The 19381-nt window shown below is 41.5% G+C and overlaps 1 protein-coding gene across 1 annotated transcript in view; it reads left to right on the plus strand.

The window, feature by feature from the left end:
- The first annotated feature begins 302 nt into the window (after positions 1-302).
- Positions 303-19381, plus strand: part of Stpg4 (sperm-tail PG-rich repeat containing 4) — a 28170-nt gene continuing 9091 nt past the window's right edge. The window contains exons 1-5 of the mRNA XM_042675450.1: positions 303-386; positions 3026-3085; positions 4166-4423; positions 16753-16817; positions 17237-17291. Coding sequence (XP_042531384.1) covers positions 303-386; positions 3026-3085; positions 4166-4423; positions 16753-16817; positions 17237-17291 — 522 coding nt within the window. The remainder of the gene's footprint in view (positions 387-3025; positions 3086-4165; positions 4424-16752; positions 16818-17236; positions 17292-19381) is intronic.

The following is a 19381-nucleotide window of genomic DNA, read 5'->3' on the forward strand; positions in this document are numbered from 1 at the left end:
TTAGAAGTGAGACCACAATTCTTTGGGGAGGACAAATGGGGAGGAAGGCAGACCTCTGCCTTAAAGCTAAGCATGATTCGAAGCAGTCTCCCAGTCTCGGGCGTGAGGTTGGGAGGAAGCTTGGATACCCTCAAGTCCCCCTACAAACCCGCCTTGAACCAGTAACGGTTGACTCCGAAGCTCAGCCCGGGGGGCCTCCCTGCCCCCACTTCTGGAGACAACGTACAGGACTCTGGGCCGCTTCCTAGCAACGAAAACGCCTGAACGGCCTGGGCCTGGGAAGGGACAAGGCTAAGGCCACAATGGACCAGCCAGCCATCTCCATCACCTCTACTACAGAACTGAGAGAGAATCTGATGCACGATGACTCCCTACTCAGACTGCGGGTAAGGTCATCCTCAACTATGTCCCCTCGACCTTCGTCCCTGCGCCCGCCACAGACCTTTTCCCACCACTCAATTCCAATCGCCCCTAACCTCTCATCCTAGTTTCTTTCCCTACCCTGCTTTCTTCCTACATCTCTCCTTTCTTCCTGTCTTTATTTTATTTGATCTCTATTTCCTTTTCCTTTGTTGCCTCCCTATCCTCCCCTTCCGTCCTCCGCGCCCCCCGCCCCCTATTTTTCCCATTACTAATTGCTCTGGACACTGCTTCAGTGGAACTATTAGGATTATTACCCTTTCCCTCCTGGGGAGAGGAAGATGAGGTTTTCTCATTCAAACACCTTTTGTCTTTCCTCTTTAGAATGTGTAAAAGATATGCAATTGTCTTTATCTAGTTCTTAAATAAATTGAGGTGAGAAATGTTTAACCTTCTTTTGTCTGAACTGTGGTGGACCATTACCTTGCTTTGGATTTATTCCCTGGGCTTCTCCCTGCTCCTTCCCACCCGACTTATATGCTTTGAGAACAAGTAGATACCTGTCTTGACCTGCCTGAGAAAGTTTTCTTTGTGATTGTAACATATGCCCAGAAGATTCCACATAAATTAGTAAGGAATATATGGGAGAAATTTGGACTTAGCAGTGTTGTATGAAGCTATTTTTTATACAAATACACGTATTTCATAGTAAAACTAATACCCAGTGTTGCTCAGATGCATTTCAGTTATGAGAGGAAGAATGAATGATATCAACCCTTTTTATACAGGAGTTTGTTATGTTTAATATATGCTTGCTTGAGATAACTCCTTTCAAAGTACTAATAAGCATTATAAAATGAAATGAAAGAACTTAGTATCTTGATTCTTTTACTTATTAGAAATAGTGTAAAAGGAACAGACTAACAGCTATGTTCTGTGGACAGGAACTAAAATGTGGAATAATACATTTGTTTAGTGTGCCTATATTAAAACAAGAGCTTTCCTGGAAATTGATGAATACCAAAATAATTGCTGCTGCATTTAGCAGATGGGGTGTAAAAAATGAAAGCTATAATTTTTTTTCCTTTGGGTCGGTCATAGGGCTTGAACTCTGGGCCTGGTGCTGTCCCTGATCTCTTCAACTCAATGCGAGTGCTCTACCACTTGAACTACAGTGCCACTTCCAGTTTTCTTTTCTTTTTTGGGGGGGGGGGTCCGGTCGTGGGGCCTGAACTCTGGGTCTGGGCGCTGTCCCTCAGCTCTTCAGCTCAAGGCTAGCGCTCCACCACTTGAGCCACAGCGCCACTTCCGGCTTTTTTCTTTTTGCTTATGTGGTGCTGAGGAATCGAACCCAGGGCCTCAGGCATGCAAGGCAGGCGCTCTACCACTGAGCCACCTTCCCAGCCCCCACTTCCAGTTTTCTAGTGCTTAATTGGAGATACAAGTGCCATGGACTTTCCTGCCCATGGTGGCTTTGAACTGTGATCCTCAGATCTCAGCCTGAATAGCTAGTATTACAGGCATGAGCCGTCAGCAAGTTACAATTTTTTTTTTAATTTTATTTTATTTTATTTGAGAACATACTGTACAGAGGGGTTACAATTACAAGGGCAGGATAATGCATACATTTCTTACCAAGCATTGCAGCCTCCTCCTTTGTTTACCCTTCACCTCCCTTCCCACCCTCCCCCCTCCCCCCCCACGCAAATTACAATTTTTTGAGCATTGTTGTAGGTAGTATTACTACTATACAAAATAATGGGTTTTATTATGATACTTGGTATGTATGTATGTATGTGTGCACCATTCCTGGGGCTTGAATTCAGGGTCTGGTGCTATCCTTGAGCTTTTATGGTAGTTAACGTAGATAAGAGTCTCACAAACTTTCCTGCCTGGCCTGGCTTTGAATCGTGATCCTCAGATACCAGCCTCCTGAGTAGTTAGGATGATGGGCATGAGCCACAACATTTGGGTATTATGATACTTGTAAACATATGATCAAATACTTTTAAACTTTGATCAAATTTATGACTTTCTTCAGTTAAGTAGATGTGCAAAGAGGTTTCAATTCAACATATCAACTTGTGAGTACAATGCATCCTAATGTCACCCCTTCCATCATTTTCTTTTGTTTGTTTTGGGGTCTTGTCGTGTGTCCTAGGTTGCTTCAAGTTCCCAAGTGTTGAGATTATAGGCCTGAACTGTGCTCACCTTTTTTTTTTTTTTTTAATATGCTGGAATTTAAACTTGGGACCTCCTTGTACTTGGTAGGCAGGTACTACTTGAGCCATTTGCGGAGGAGATGTGTGTGAGGGTTGAGCAATTCACCCAGTGCACTTAACTACTCAATAAGGGAGCTATGGCCCAAACTCAACTTTTACTATCCAAGAACATCAAGTTTTATTTCACCTAGTAAGTTTTATTTCACACTGATGTGAGAATATTTATTACTCTAATTTCACCAAAAAGAGTTTAGATACTTAAAAGAATTTATGGTCATAAAATATGAAAAAGAAAATATAGGCAACATTTTTCATATAGCTTTCATTTTAACAATTTATCCATTTGCAGGCATTAACTTCTTTTAGAAAACATTTTATAAGTTATATTTCATTTCAAGGGATCGCCTTTCAAATGACTAAGCATATTTTATGTTTGTTGATAGAAACCAACTCGGAGAAGATCATCTTATGAAAGAGAAGGATGGTGGAGAATAACCTTAAAAGTGTGTATATTTCAGTCTTTTCTTATTCAAATTATTTTTATTACCATTAAGATTTTAGTGTTTTGCTGTTTGTCAGTAACAATAAGAAAACAATGGTTGTTTCTACATGAACCATGAAATGAGTCTCATTTCATACTTATAAATTTTAGTATTAGTGTATGAAAGAAATTAGTTTTTTATTCTTTATTTTGGGAGGTGTTTTGGAGGGTTTGAACTCAGTACCTCATACTTATTCAGATTCTAGTTCTCTGTTTACCATTTACACCATGTCTCTAGCCCTGCTGTTTAATGATTATTTTGGAAATGGAGTCTCTTGACTTTTCTGCCTTCTATCTTCAAGATGTTAGTCTCCCAAACAGCTAAGATTACAGGCGTAAGCCGTTGACTTACGCCTGTAATACTAGTTACTTGGGAGGCTGAGATCTAAAGATAGAGGGTTACAGACAAACAGATTCTTACCTCCAATTAACCAGCAAAAAGCTAGAACTGGAAGCATGACTCAAGTACTAGAGTGCCAGCTGGGAGAGAGTAAGTCAAGAGCTCAAGGCCCTGAGTTTGAGCCCTAGTACTGACATTAAAAAAACAAACAAACAAACACATAAAATCACTTCTTTGACTAAACCATCATATGCTCTGCCAGTTCACCCTGAGCCTCATGTTATTTATTAGTTTTCAGCTTGCTGTTTAAAGGCTAGTTTGAAACTTACTTATTAAGCAGAAGTAGAGCAGCTTTTAGCCAAGAAACCATCATAACAAATATCACCTACAGGCCTGGAATCAAAGCTGGTCAAATCTGAATCATAAATATAAGTATAGACTTAAAGTTACCTTTTAAAAAGTTAGCCTGTAACTATAGTTCCCTTTTTGTTTGTTTTTGATAATTCAGCAGTTGTTTCATAAAGGAGGTAATCACAATTATTCTGAAATAATTGTTCTGTCAAGAGTGTTTATAATACTAGATAGAATTTCATTAAACTTGGAAACAAAGAGAAATGCTACTTCATAATGAACCTGTCAAAAGCAATTCTTCGGGAAAAGTTGCAAGTTGACACATTTTAAAACAGATCCAATTTTCCACAGAATACTCCTATACCTGGTACTTACCACTTGAAAACTTTTATTGAGGAATCTCTGTTAAATCCTGTGATAACAACATACAGTTTTAAAAATGAAGGAAGAAAAAGGCCACCTCTTGTACAAAGAAATGATCCAACATTTGTTGATGTTCCACACTACAAGCCTCCTGACTTCCTAGAGCTGTTAAAGAAGCAGATGGCCTCGTACTCATTCAAGGACAAGCCTCGGCCAAGCCCTAGTACCCTTGTTTACAAAGATAAGGTAAAGTACTGTTAACAAACTGGGATTTGTGAGCCAAGCACTGGTGGCTCACACTTGTAATCATAGCTATTCTGAAGGCTGAGATCTGAGGATTATGATTCAAAGCCAGCCGGGACAGGAAAGTCCATGAGACTCTTTTCTCCAATTAACCGCCAGAAAACTAGAAGTGGAGCTGTGGCTCAAAGTAGTAGAGCCTTGAGCAAAACAGCTCAGGGACAGCACCCAGACCCTGAGTTCAAGCCCCCTTACCACCAACAAATTACAGAATATGGATTTTACCCCACTCCAGTGGAAAACCTCATTTCCTATAGAAGTCAAACTGAACTACCTACCTTGCAAATGGGTCCAGTGAGAGTCTTCCTATGAAATTGCCTTTTTTTAACAAAAATATTTTTATTTTTTAGTAGTTGCACAAAGAAGTTGTCATCCAACAGCAGTTTATGAATACAATGAGTCTTGATCACTGTCACCCCTTTTGACATTCTTACCTATCCTTCCCAACCTGCCCTTTCCCTTGCTCTTATTAATTTTGTAGGATATGCATTGAGTTATTGCTTGCCTTCTCCCCACTTTCTTCTCTTCATTTGACATGAAGTTGTCTTATCCCAACGAGAATGCTTGGAGAGTAATCTGTCCCTCTGGGGTGACTCTTGGGCCATGTTCTGCTTCTTCAAGTAGTTGATGTGGTCAACCAGCTTCTGTTATGGAGAAAACTCTGTTTCTTGGTTAAACATCCATGGATATAACTACATACTCCAGGGAAGCTTTAAAAACATTTTTTCTTGGCTGGTGGGGTGAGGGGTGACTACCCAGTGGTGCAACATGTATTTCTCGTGCAGGAAACGCTTGAGTACATCCTGGCACTAAAAACAACATGTTTATTTTTCCTTGTAGAAATGAGCCTGTGGTCACAGAAGGGTCAGATTCTGCTCTCAGCTGCATCAGTGTATTCATGGACTGATCATACAAACAAAGCTCATAGCCCTGGGCTAGGCTCCATGGAGGGAAGATAGATTTTTTTTTTTTTTAATAATACTGGTGTTGCACTAGGGCCTTGCACTGGCTAGGCAGGTGCCCTACCACTTGAGCTATGCTTATGCCTAAGCTGACCTCAAATAATTTTCCCTTGTGCATAATGACAGAGGTGGGCCACCATACCCAACTTTTGCTTGTTGGGGTGGAGGTCCGACAAACTCTTTATATATGGACTGGCCTCAAACCACTATCCTGTTCTCTGCTTCTGGAAGTATAGGCATGAGATGAGCTTTTGTTCTCAGCTTTTTCTTTTTTCTTTTTTTTTTTAGGTGGGCAATACCACTTGAGAATAAGTCTTTATTGGGACCTGATGTTATAATACCAGGGATCAACAGGATTGTACCTCCCAGCTGCTCCTTGACCTGGAAATATTTAAGTTAGCAATATCAAAGAAAATATAAATATCAAGTGTTGAGATAAATAATAGAGCAGGAAATGGTAAGGGAGAATGCACTGCAGGCTGGACTGAAAGGCTATAAAGCTCCTCAGATTAAGTAGGGCTTAGCTGGACCTTAAATAATATTCATGCCTTTTATGTGGCTCTTAATATTTACTATGGGCTTGCACAAGTACATTAGCTTCTTTCTTAAGTATGCTGAAGTAAGTCGAAGAGTGCTTATCTTTATTTTCCATGCCAGAAAACTGAAGCAAATAGAGACTAGGTAGCATGTTCTAGGATACATATAGCTAATTCGGGCTTCTGAGTACAACTGAGGCACTCCTTCTAGTGTGTTGTGCACCTCCCACCTTGAGCGGTAGGTGTAATTGCACCTTTGCACAGGTGTAATTGAAAGGACAAGGCAGGAGTTGTGGCTTGTGGTTCAAGGGACAGAGTTGTGACTTCGACTTTGTTACTTGGGACTTTGGTCATTCGTCTCAATTCTCTATGCCTTAATAATCCCCAAATGGAGAGAAGCTAAGAACAGTATCAATAACCTTATCACAATGTTCTTTTGATGAAAGGAATGTCCTTTTGAGAAAGGAATACATGGCTACTGGAAGTTAAGATGTAGCCCTGTGTGGTAGCACATACCTGTAATCCAGTGTTCAGAATCCTCCTGCCTCTGAGGCAGGAGAATTCTAAGTTCCAGGCCTGACTCAAACAACAACAACAAAAACCCCATAGTGTTGCAAAGGTGGACACTTCCAGCCGGATGAACAGATACACCTAACTGGTAGCCATTTCCTCTTGCCTTGTAAATTATATCTTTGAAGCAGAACAGAATGACCGATAGTGTTTGAATACAAATGCTACATTGAAACTGGGTTTTTTTATGACCAGTTATCAGATAACCAGGCTACATGTGAAATTGTTTCTGCCACCTCATATGTAAAGCCATTCTTTCATGTTCTCTTCTTCCTGTACTTTTCTTCTTACACTCTTGAGTCTTAATTTCAGCCCTCTATAATATTTTTTAAAAATTGTTATTATAAAGGTGTTGTACAGTTACATAAATCAAGTAAAAAGTACATTTCTTTTTGGGCAATGTTACCTCTTCCCTCCCAGTTTATTTTTAGCGCATAAATCTTTCTATTGTTTTGACTTTCTTGAATCATGAAAATGCATTACTTACATAAAACAATTTATTCAAATGATTCAAGTGGGAACATTTCTCTAGGTGTATATATTTTTGATTATTGGGGAATAGCTTTCACTAATTCATAAGAAACATCCTTTCTTATCCTATCATAACTAGCATAACATAAAATTGCTATTGAAATCTCATGTTACACTATATTTGCATAAAGCAGTTGTTCTTTTCTCCTCTTTTTTAAATTAACTTTCTTTTTTTAAAAATTTTATTAAGTAGTTGTACAGGAAATTACAGTTCCATACGTCAGGTTATGAGTACAATGCATCTTGATCAATGTCATCCCTTCCATTATACTCTATAATCCTTTTTGTTGTTTGTGTCATGGGGCTTGAACTCCAAGTCTGAGTGCTGTCCCTGAGCTCTTTTTGCTCAAGACTAGCTACCACTCTAGTGGCCACAGTGCCACTTCCAGTTTTCTGGTGGCTAACTGGAGATAAGACTCTCATGGACTTTCCCCACCCAGGCTGGCTTTGAACCGTGATTACAGATATGAGCCACCAGCACCCAGCTACAAATTTAAAAAAAAAATTTTTTTTGTCAGTCATAAAAGGGCTTGAACTCTGGGACTGGTTGCTATCCTGCGCTCTTCAGCTCAAGGGGAGCACTCTACTACTTGAGCCATAGCACTACTTCTGGTTTTCTGGTGGTTAATTGGAGATAAGAGTTCAAAGCCTGGGCTGGCTTTGAACTGCGATCCTCAGATCTCAGCCTAGAAGAGTAGCTAGGATTACAGGCATGGGCCACTGGCACCTGGCCCAGATATAATCTTAATTACATGACTTAATTATATGAATCTCACTTTAGGGCCATACAATACAATTCTAGCCCTGATAATGTTTTTTCCTTTCCCAATATTCACAACCCATTGATTCTTTCACCTTTTGACTACCCCTCCACTCCCTGATGTCTTCCTTGCAAAGCGTTAGTGCCATAGTTAATTACAGTTGTTACTCTGCATATATTGTCAGTTCCCTTGGCCCTGTTTATCTTTGTAAAAATCTGTGTACCTAGTGGTGACACTCATATTGCTAAAGGATTAGTATCATCCTAGACCCTTCACTTCCGGTGGGCACTGAGTAGACTTCCCTCATTTATAGACTGTCTCCCATTTCCTCAGTTTTAAACCTTTACATGTCCTTCCAATCGTCTGTCTTAGTTTTCCCCAGCTTTCTTCGCTGCCTCTGCTCCTTCTGCCCAATCTGTTCCTCTTGCTGTGCCCCAGGCATGCAGACTCTTCACCATCCCTGGGTGCTGAGCTCATCCAGTCTCAAGGCTGGAAACCATACCTGTTTGTTGGCGATTACCAAATTTCTCTCTCTCTCTCTCTCTCTCTTTTTTTTTTTGGTTGGTCCTGGGGCTTGAACTCTGGGCCTGGGCGCTGTCCCTCAGCTCTTCAGCTCAAGACGAGCGCTCTACCACTTGAGCTACAGCGCCACTTCCCCCAAATTTATATCTCTTGCCTAGATTTCTCATGAAATCCCAGCATCATTTTGATTTTTGACTATTCCACTTGTATTTCTAATACAGGATTTCTCAGGACCATTGACATTTTAGACAAGATAAATCCTCATATGGGGAGCTGTTCTGTGCTTTGTAGGATGTAGGCCCATTAATTAGTTTCTTGATTTCTTAGCAAGTTCATTTTGGTATGTAAGAATGTTACTATTTTTTTGGTATTGATTTTGTGTTGATTTTTGTGTCTGGTAACTCTACTGAATTTGTTTTCTAGGTTGTCTTTTGGTAGACTCTCTAGATTTTTCTATCTATGGAATCATGTTGTTATTGTGTAACCCTCTACAATATGTCAATCATAGCTTCTTTTTTTTTTTTTTTTTGCCAGTTCTGGGGCTTGAACTCAGGGCCTAGGTGCTAGCCCTAAGCTTTTGTGCTCAAAGCTAGTGCTTTATCATTTGATACACATGTGGTTCCACTTCTGGCTTTTTTTTTTTTTTGTCGGTCGTGGGGCTTGAACTCTGGGCCTGGGCGCTGTCCCTCAGCTCTTCAGCTCAAGGCTAGCGCTCACCACTTGAGCTACAGCTCCACTACTGGCTTTTTCTGCTTTTGTGGTGCTGAGGAATCAAACCCAGGGCCTCATGCATGCAAGGCAATCACTGTACCACTGAGCCACCTTCCCAGCCCCAACACTTCTGGCTTTTTGGTGGTTGGTTGTAGATAAAGAGTCTCACAGACTTTTCTGCCCAGGCTTGCTTCAACCCACAATCTTCAGATTTCAGCTTCCTGAGTAGCTAGGTTTATGTCGTGAGCCACCAGTGCCTAGCTCAATCACTGCTTTTAAGCTTTATTTCTGTGAATCCCCTAAGGCCTGAAATAAGTGTTTTCGTATAAAGATTTTCTTTTGCTTATGCTAGTCTTCAGGGGAACTACTAGGTTGGTACCACTTGAAACGTATAACTTCTATTTTCGTGAATCACTCAGTGAAATGAATTTGTACTGGAATCCATGAAAGGTACCAGCCATGATTATAACTCTCAGGGATGGATTTCTTTCCCCTCCCAATTCTGCTTAGCATCAAAGCAACTAATTGTGGTCCCTTGGCAGTGGGGTGAGGTAGGAGGTAGTCAGTCTTTTAGATCTCAAGTACCCTTTTGGGGCTCTACCCCATCATTGGTAGTCCCAGGCTTTGACTTCTGGATCTTTATAGGGCTCTGAACTTCCCTTAAATCCAGTTCTATTCTGCTTTATCTGGTCCAGACCAGCAAACATGCTCCAGACAATAGGGCCCCTTACCTCCCTGGCTTCCTACTGTCTTCTGCTTCATGCTTTTATTCCTATTATCTTGTTAGTAATTTTATATCCTTTCAAAAGCTGGTGTGTATGTGTGTGTGTGTGTGTGTGTGTGTGTGTGTGTGTGTGTGTGTGTGTGTGTATGTACGCATATGCATGCACATGCGTACCTGCTGGTACTGTTGCACCAACTCAGAGCCTAAGCACTTTCCTTAGCTTTTTAGCTCAAGGCTGGTACTCTACCATTTGAGCCACAGCTCTACTTCTGATTTTCAGGTAGTTAAGGAGAAAAGAATCCCATGGACTTTTCTTGCCCCAGCTAGCTTCAAACCTCGATCCTCAGATCTCAGCCTCCTGAGTAGCTAGGATTACAGATGTAAGCCACTGGTGTTCAGTGTTAAGCTCTTTTGTTTCTTTTTAATATCTTATAGCTGTTTGTAGCGGAAGGTTCACCATCGGAATAACCTAGGTTGTCATTAGCAGGAGCCAGGACTTTTTCATTTTAGATATGTTGTGAATCCTTTACATGCCATCGTCATGAGGTACTGCTGCCTTAGGAACTTAAGATTTTTTTATTAGAATAACAAAGAGCTGAATGTAAACATGATTAAATGGTCTGTGGTTCACTTGCGTGGAAACAATGTGGCCCTCACAGTGGCTTAGTTAGCATGGTTTGCTTTGTTTTGTTTTGAGCTACTGCAAAACAAAAAAATGACTGTCATATACAAATATGTCAATGCTGTAGCAAGTAAAAATGAGGATTGGAAGTTGGATAGAGAATTTATCTCAGAGGCTGGGCTAAGTTGTTCTTGTGGTTGTTATAATAGTGAAATAAACGATGAGCAGCATCATTGGTTTGATTAGGTACGTTGCTTTCTGAGACAGTCCTGTGTCATCGCTCAGATCTGAGCAGCAAGTTACTGTTATTTCCCTGGAACCAAGCTAAGAGAAGAAATATGTGATGAAATTTCTACTAGTAGTGCCTGGAAGTACTGTATCTACCAGCCTGTTGTCCACAATGGCCTTATGAATTTTCTGCCCCACCTATTTTGGGTCTGGGTTCCCAAAACAGTGTCCTACTGAATTTTGATTTACAGTTTTACATGGAAGTAGCTTAGAAGTTGCAACTCTATCCTGAAAAGTTAAAAGTTAAGTAAAGCTGGGTGTTAGTGCTCAGGCTTGTAATCGTAGATACTCAGGAGACTGAGATTTGAGAATTCCAGTTCAGAGCCAGCTGGACAAGAAAGTCTATGAGACTCTTTATCTTGACTTAGTATGCTCAAGTGGTACAGTGCCACACTTAATTAAGCAACAAAAACTAAGAATGATCAGGGCCTAGTTCAAGCCCCAGTACCAGCACAGAAAGAAAAGAAAAAAAAAAAAAAGGGAGGGATGGAGGGAGGGAGAAAAGGAAGGAAGGAAGGAAGGAAGGAAGGAAGGGGTGGGAGGGGAGAGAGAGGGAGGGAAAACAGAAACAACTATTGTTAGATCAGTAGGAGAACTGAGGTTGCAGAACAAACTTCAGTTTGCAATGGATACCGAGAATCATAACGTTCCAAAACAAAAAAAAACCCACTGGGGGCTGGGAAGGTGGCTCAGTGGTAGAGCGCTTGCCTTGCATGCATGAGGCCCTGGGTTTGATTCCTCAGCACCACAGAAGCAAAAAGAAAAAAGCTGGAAGTGGCGCTGTGGCTCAAGTGGTAGAGGGCTAGCCTTGAGCTGAAGAGCTGAGGGACAGCGCCCAGGCCCAGAGTTCAGGCCCCACGACCAGACCAAAACAAAACAAAAACAACCCACTGGCACCAAGGTGGCACAGACACACCTGAATTATAATTGATAGAGGCTGGATGGGGAGAAAGCCAAGAGTAAAATGTACCAGAAGGACTCAGCCACACAACCTCACATGTTGTGAGCTTTCACTTCAGGTCCTCAGCCAAGTTCTCAGAGTAAATGTCAGAAAACAATCCCTTCTTTGCTTCTGCCAGACAGAGGAAAAGAAACCACTTTGAAACATGTTGGGACACTGTTCTTACCAAGACCTACACTAATAGAAACTGTTCAAGCCAGGCCTCGCTTGCTAGGGTTTAGCAGAGCCCAATCTCCAGGTAAGTACTAGGATTATAGATGTGAGCTACTGACCTGATGGCTCCCTCTACCCTACTTTAAAAAAAATCTTAACATTATTTCAGCTCTGTGACATTGGTGGTATTGATACAATATAACTGAATTGTATTGCTACACTGAAATCATTCTATAATTTATGACCTTAAGTTATTACAAGATTTTTGAGTGCCTAGTAAATATGGATTGTAATATTCACTAACTAGGATCAGATTATTTGAGCCTTATACAATACAAATGAAGAACTGAGAAACATATGTGGAGGTTAAAAAATATGTGTGTGAGCCGGGCGCTGGTGGCTCACGCCTGTAATCCTAGCTACTCAGGAGGCTGAGATCTGAGGATCGAGGTTCAAAGCCAGCCCGGGCAGGAGAGACCGTGAGACTCCCATCTCCAATAAACCACCAGAAAACCGGAAGTGGCGCTGTAGCTCAAGTGGTAGAGCGTTCGCCTTGAGCTGAAGAGCTGAGGGACAGCGCCCAGGCCCAGAGTTCAAGCCCCATGACCGACCAAAAAAAAAAAAAAATGTGTGTGTTTATGAGTATACATGCTTAGGTGTATTCCACTAGGCCTAAGAACAATGGAACCACTCAGATAGTGTGTAACAAATACACCCCTGGTATAGAGGACCAGTCCTTACATAAGGCAGCTGGCTATTCAGGACTTCATGGGGGGTGGGGGCAGAGAGGGAGTAGTCATTTCTCTCTATACTGTTAAATGGCAGTGAATGGACAGTGAGAAGCATAGTAGGACTAATTGTGGATGCTACAGGCTGCTGATATTCCTTTCCAACTAAGGAGTTTTTCATGCACTCTTTGTTAGAAAAATCTTACATAGATTTTGTTGCTGAAGTCCCCACCACCACTTTTCAGTTCTTTTTCTTTCTTCCTTTCTCTTCTTTCTTTCTTTCTCTTTTCTTTCTCTCTTTCTCTCTTTTTCTTTCTTTCTTTCATTTTCTGTCTTTCTTTCTTTTCATCATAGAGCTTGAACTCAGGGTCTGGGCACTATCCCTGAGCTCTTTTGCTCAAGGCTAGTACTCTACCACTTGAGTCACAGCACCATTTCTAGTTTTCCAGTCTTTCCTACCTGGGCTGGCTTTGAACCATTATCCTCAGAGATCCAACCTCCTGAGTAGCTAGAATTACTGGTGTGAGCCACCAGTACCCAGCTGCTGCTTCTTCTCCTTCTTCTCCTCCTTCTCCTTCTCCTTCTCCTTCTTCCTTCTCCTTCTCCTTCTCCTTCTTCCTTCTCCTTCTTCTTCTTCTTCTTCTTCTTCTTCTTCTTCTTCTTCTTCTTCTTCTTATTATTATTATTATTATTATTATTATTATTATTATTATTACCAGTCCTAGGGCTTGAACTCAGGGCCTGGGCACTGTCCCTGAGCCTCTTTTGTTCAAGGCTAGCACTCTTCTACTTGAGCCACAGCGCCACTTGCAGCTTTTTCCATTTATGTGGTACTGAGGAATCAAACCTAGGGCTTCATGCATGCTAGGCTAGCACCCTATCACTAAGCCACATTCCCAGCCCATTTGACATCTTTCAGAATATGTTTTCTTCTTTGTCTTGTCTTCTTTTGGTACTGGGGATCAAACCTAGAACACTGCACTTGCTAGGCAAGTGCTTTGCCACTGAGCTATATCCCAGCCCACCAGCTTATTATTTTTAGTGCCAGTGCTAAGGCTTGAATTCAGGACCTAGGCACTGTCCCTTAGTTTTAAAAACAATTTTAATTGTTATTATAAAGGAAATGTACAGAGGGGTTACAGTTAATATAAATCGGGTAAAGAGGACATTTCTTTTTGAATAATGTCACCCTTTCCCTTGCTCTCTCCAGTTTTTCCCTGCCTTCCCCCTTCCACAAGTTGTATCATTTGTTTTCACCATAGTGTTCAGTGAGTACCGTTTCTGCATTTGTTCACTCTTTGTCCCTCCATTTCTATGCCTCCCCTTTCATTCCCAAACACATATGAAAATATATAGAAAACAAAAAAGCAACAACAAAACAACAAAAACAACAAAAAAGAAAAGACTCTTGTTTTCATTTCCTGGAGTTCATTTCGATAAATATTATTTTGTATGGTCAGATGCACATAGGTATTATGCCTCCGTGTTGCTCTCCTGAGTATCCTCCTTTGGTCTCACTGTGTGTGAATGCCTAGAGACCTGTATAAGTCATCGTGTCCCAGTGCATTTTAGATCTAGCTCCCACATATGAGAAAACATGTGCCTTTTGTCTTTCTAAGCTTCATTTACCTCACTTAACATGATTTGTTCTAGTTCCGTCCATTTCCCTGCGAATGACATAATATTCTTTCTAATGGCTGTGGAAAATTCCTTTGTGTACAGGTACCACGTGTTTTTGATCCCTTCATCTATTGTAGGACATCTAGGCTGTTTCTACAACTTGGCTATTGTGAATAATGCAGCGATGAACATGGATATGCCAAGTGGCTTGTGATGTGCTGGGTAGATGCCCAGGATGGCTATGGCTGGGTCATAAGGAAAATCTATGTTTAGTTTTTTGAGGAACCTCCAGGCTGTTGTCCAGATTCCTTTAGCTTTTTATTCAAGCTGTCACTCTACCATTTGAGCCACAGCTCTACCTCTGCTTTTTTCCTGATCAACCAGACATAAGAGTCCCATAGACTTTCTTGCCTGGTCTGGCTTCAAATCATGATCCTCAGATCTCAGTCTCCTGACTAGTAGGATTACAGGGGTAAACCACTGGCACCCAGCTTTCAGTTTTCTTCTTTCTCTTTCTGTGTATGTGAAGGTGTGTGAGAGAGACAGAGAGACAGACTGACAGAGACAGAGAATGAGCGCTCATGAACAGTTTAAAGTAAATAGCAATTTTCATGTAATCATTATCAAAAATCAAAAAAGTGGAACATCTTTGCTAGTCCTCAAGTAAGATCCTTGTTTAAAATATGTTTCTGGGCTGGGAATGTGGCTTAGTGGTAGAGTGCTTGCCTAGCATGCATGAGGCCCCAGGTTCAATTCCTTAGTACCACATAAACAGCAAACACCAGAAGTGGTGCTGTGGCTCAAGTAGTAGAGTACTAGCCTTGAGTGAAAAAGCTCAAGGACAGTGCCCAGGCCCTGAGTTTGAGCTCCAAGGACAATCACAAATAAATAAATAAAATAAAAAGATATAAAATATGCTTCTGTGGTATGAGGCAAAAATGCATTTGTTATGTCAAGTGGGCAATTAACAAGGTTCAGGTGCATCAAGACTATGTGTGGACTTCATTATAGAATTTGTTTTTACTCGTAGCACTGTGTTCACAAAATGTGACCTTGGCCATCAAAATTGTATACTGACCTGGGAAAGCTAGGCAGGAAGAAATGGACCAGCTGAGTTTCCTTGAGGCAGGTAACGCTAGATGAGGATGCTGTGTTTTCAACAAAGGTAGCACTGCTTCTTAAAGTCTGGTGTGAAAATACCGGGAGTGGAGGGAGACTGTCCCTTCAGGAAGCAGCCTTGTTGGATTGTATAGTATATGCACAACACAGGAATGATCATCCTTTCTTTCTACCAGCTTCTAACTCCCTCCGGCTTCTCCTGCCTCTGGGCCAACAAAGGACAACAGAGCCAGCCAGATAGTTGGTAGCAAGCTCCAAGAGGAGCAGAGGCTCTTCCTTCTTGGAAGTCTTTCCCTTCTTAACAGCCTCCCTCAGATTTAATCTTTTATTTCTTTTTCTATTTTCTTTTCACTACTGGGGATTGAATTTAGGGTCTTGTACTTGCTAGAAAGTCTCCCTTCCACCTAACCTTTTTGCTTTTAGTTTGTTTTCTAGACAGGGACTTTTGCCCCCAGCTGGCCTCCAACTTTGATCCTCTTACCTCTGCCTCCTGAGTAGCTGGGATTACAGATGTAAAGCACAATGCCCAGTCTGTTTCTGAGATAGTCTTGCTAAGTTTTTCCCAGGCTGTCTTCAATCTGTGATGACCCTATCTCTGCTTTCTCTTGATTGCCTTTAGACCACTCATTCTTTAGATAACCTCTTTCTACTCCCCATATTTTCCCATTTGTTTTTGAGAAAATCTCAATGCTGTTGTATATTTTATTTTTGTGCCAGTCCTGGGGCTTGAACTCAGGGTCTGTCCTTAAACAACTTCTTCTTCTTAAAAAAAAAACCGTCATGGGGCCTGAATTGTGAGCCTGGGCACTGTCCCTCAGCTCTTCAGCTCAAGGCTAGCACTCTATCACTTGAGCCACAGCACCACTTCCAGTTTTTTTCTGCTTATGTGGTGCTGAGGAATTGAAGGGCTTCATGCATGCAAGTCAAGCACTCTATCACTGAGCCACCTTCCCAGGCCCCTTAAACTTCTTTTGTTCAAGGCTAATCCTCTACCAATTGTGCCACAGCTCCACTTCTGGCTTTTTTGGTAGTTAATTGGAGATGAGTTTTATGGATTTTCCTGCCAGGAGTTGGCTTTGAATTAAGATCCTCAGATCTCTGCCTCCTGAGTAGCTCGGGTTATAGGTATCACTGGTACAAGCACAATCCTTTTTGTTAGAATTCTTTCTGTGCCTGCTGGATATGGACCATGACTGTCACCACTGTGTTTCCTACTACTGGCCTTGTGCCGTACTCCAGGGCAGGTGACAATGGTCCAATCAACTTGTTGATCTACTACATTCAGAATGCGATCAACTAGGCACAGTTTTCCCACGTAGCATCTCAGGCATTTTGTCTAAAATTCAAAGGGAATAAATGATGTAATGTTATTTTTTATTTGGCCATGCAATCAAGGATTATGAATGATAGGTAATATAGTGAACTTATGAACTGATCTATCATTATGTCCTTGTTCCTTCTATGTAGTCCCTTGAGCTTTCCCCGGGACAATATGAGGTACTTCCTCTGCCAGTTCCCAAGCATGCTTCCAGGTAAGTTTGTATTGCTTAAGTTACTTTTCAGTCTTTTCACTCATGCCTTTCTACGGGTCCTTACAGTTTTTGTTTTTGTTTTTTTGTCCATTGTAGGTCTTGAACTCAGGGCCTAGGTGCTATCCCTGAGCTCTTTTGTTCAAGGCTAGCACTCTACTATTTTGAGCCACTTCAGGCTTTCTGGTGGTTTGTTGGAGATATGAGTCCTGCCTGGGCTGGCTTTGAACCAGGATCCTCAGATTTCAACCTTCTGAGTAGACAGGATTACAGGCATGAGCCACCAGTGCCTGGCTACTTACAGCTTTTAAATATCATTTGTGTCCCTCCTATCAGATTGTAGTAATTAAGGGATACTTTGACAAATATTTTTCCTTTAAAAAACAGATCTAGAAATTTTTTTCCTTTTATTTTTAATATAGGAGCTTTGTCTTTCGTTCTACAGTTCAAAGATTCCCACCAAACTACTTCACTCCTGTAAGTATATATAGACAGCTATTCTTGATGAGTCTGGTGTGTAAAATATACAATGGTTCCTTTTAATATATTAACTTTTTATCATAGTAAGCTATAAATGATTAATGCAATTGATATTAGATATGCTTAAAGTATATCTGAAGACATACTAGGAATTTCAATGTAAATAACCCATTCATGGCAGGTTATAGAAGAACATATCTGTCTCATTAACTTTTTGGTAAGTTCAAAGTATATAATGTACAATATAACTATTGCTTATAACAACCCACTGTACTGTTGAGAATCATCCAGAAAATAAACTAAATGTTCTTACACAAAAATAGTACTAATTCTAGCTAATCAGGAGACTGAGGTCTGAAGATCAAAGTTCAAAGCCATCCCAGGCAAACAAATCCAAAAGTCTCTTATCTCCAATTAAACAGCAAAAGTTGGAAGTGGAGCTGTGGCTCAAGTGACAGAACACTAGCCTTGAACCAAAAAGCCAAATTAAAACATGAGGCCCTGTGTTCAAGCCCCAGTGCCAGCACCAAAAACAAAAAAATTCAAACATATGGGACTGGGAAGGTAGCTCAGCGGTAGAGTGCATGCCTTGTTTTTTTTTTTGTCGGTTGTGGGGCTTGAACTCTGGGCCTGGGCGCTGTCCCTCAGCTCTTCAGCTCAAGGCGAGCACTCTACCACTTGAGCTACAGCATCACTTCCGGTTTTCTGGTGGTTTATTGGAGATAGGAGTCTCACGGTCTCTCCTGCCCGGGCTGGCTTTGAACCTGGATCCTCAGATCTCAGCCTCCTGAGTAGCTAGGATTACAGGCGTGAGCCACCAGCGCCCGGCTAGAGTGCATGCCTTGTAAGCATGAGGCCCTGGGTTCGATTCCTCAGCACCACATAAACAGAAAAAGCCGGAAGTGGCACTGTGGTTCCAGTGGTAGAGCGCTAGCCTTGAGCTGAGCTGAGGGACAGTGCCCAGACCCAGAGTTCAGGCCCCATGACCGGCAAAAAAAAAAAAAAAATTCAAACATAAAAATAAAATTACAAAGACCAAATCCAACACATACCAGGACCAAAGATGCAATATACTCATACCCAGCTTCTTTGAATGAAGAAAAATCAAACTGCAGCCAGGCGCTGGTGGCTCATGCCTGTAATCCTAGCTACTCAGGAGGCTAAGATCTGAGGATTGTGGTTCAAAGCCAGCCCAAGGGAAGAAAGTCCATGAGACTCTTGTCTTTAATAAACCACTTAGAAAACCGGAAGTGGCACTGTGGCTCAAGTGGTAGAATGTTAGCCTTGAACTGAAGAGCTGAGGAACAGTGCTCAGGTCCAGAGTTCAAGCCCCATGACTGACAAAGAAAAAAGGAAAGAAAGAAAACAACAAACTGCAACCTGGTCATTCAAAGGAATTGAATAAGACAAGACTTGTCATTTATGTTTTCTTCTCTCCTCAAGCCCACAATAATTGCTTTATTGATTTTTTTTGGGGCGGGGGCTGGTCATGGGGCTTGAACTCAGGGCCTGGGCACTCACTGTCCCTGAGCTTCTTTTGCTCCAGGCTAATACTCTACCACTTGAGCCATGGCACTACTTCGGTAATTTATTAGAGATAAGTCTCACAGACGTTCCTGTCCCAGCTGGCTCAGAACCACAATCCTCAAATCTCAGCCTCCTGAGTAGCTAGGATTTCAGACATGAGCCACTGGCACCCAGCTTGCTTTATTGATTTTATAAGTGACTTAAATAAGCTTCATCTTTTTTTTTTTTTTTTCTGTTTTTTGTTTGTTTGTTTTTGCTGGTCCTGGGTCCTGAACTCAGGACTAGGGCATTGTCCCTGAACCTCTTTGTACTCAAGGCTAGCACTCTACCACTTGATCCACAGTACCATTTCCAGCTTTTTTTTTTTTTTTTTGAGTAATTTATTCACAATAAGAATCTTACGGGACTGGGAATGTGGCTTAGTGATAGAGTGCTTGCCTATCATGCTTTTAGGCCTGGGTTCAATTCCTCAGTACCACATAAACAGAAAAGGCCAGAAGTGGAGCTGTGGCTCAAGTGGTAGAGTACTAGCCTTGAGCAAAAGAAGCTAAGGGACAGTG

The sequence above is a fragment of the Dipodomys spectabilis genome, unplaced genomic scaffold, assembly GCF_019054845.1.
Source record: "Dipodomys spectabilis isolate Male_0828 unplaced genomic scaffold, ASM1905484v1 ptg000026l, whole genome shotgun sequence".
NCBI classification, from domain to species: domain Eukaryota; kingdom Metazoa; phylum Chordata; class Mammalia; order Rodentia; family Heteromyidae; genus Dipodomys; species Dipodomys spectabilis.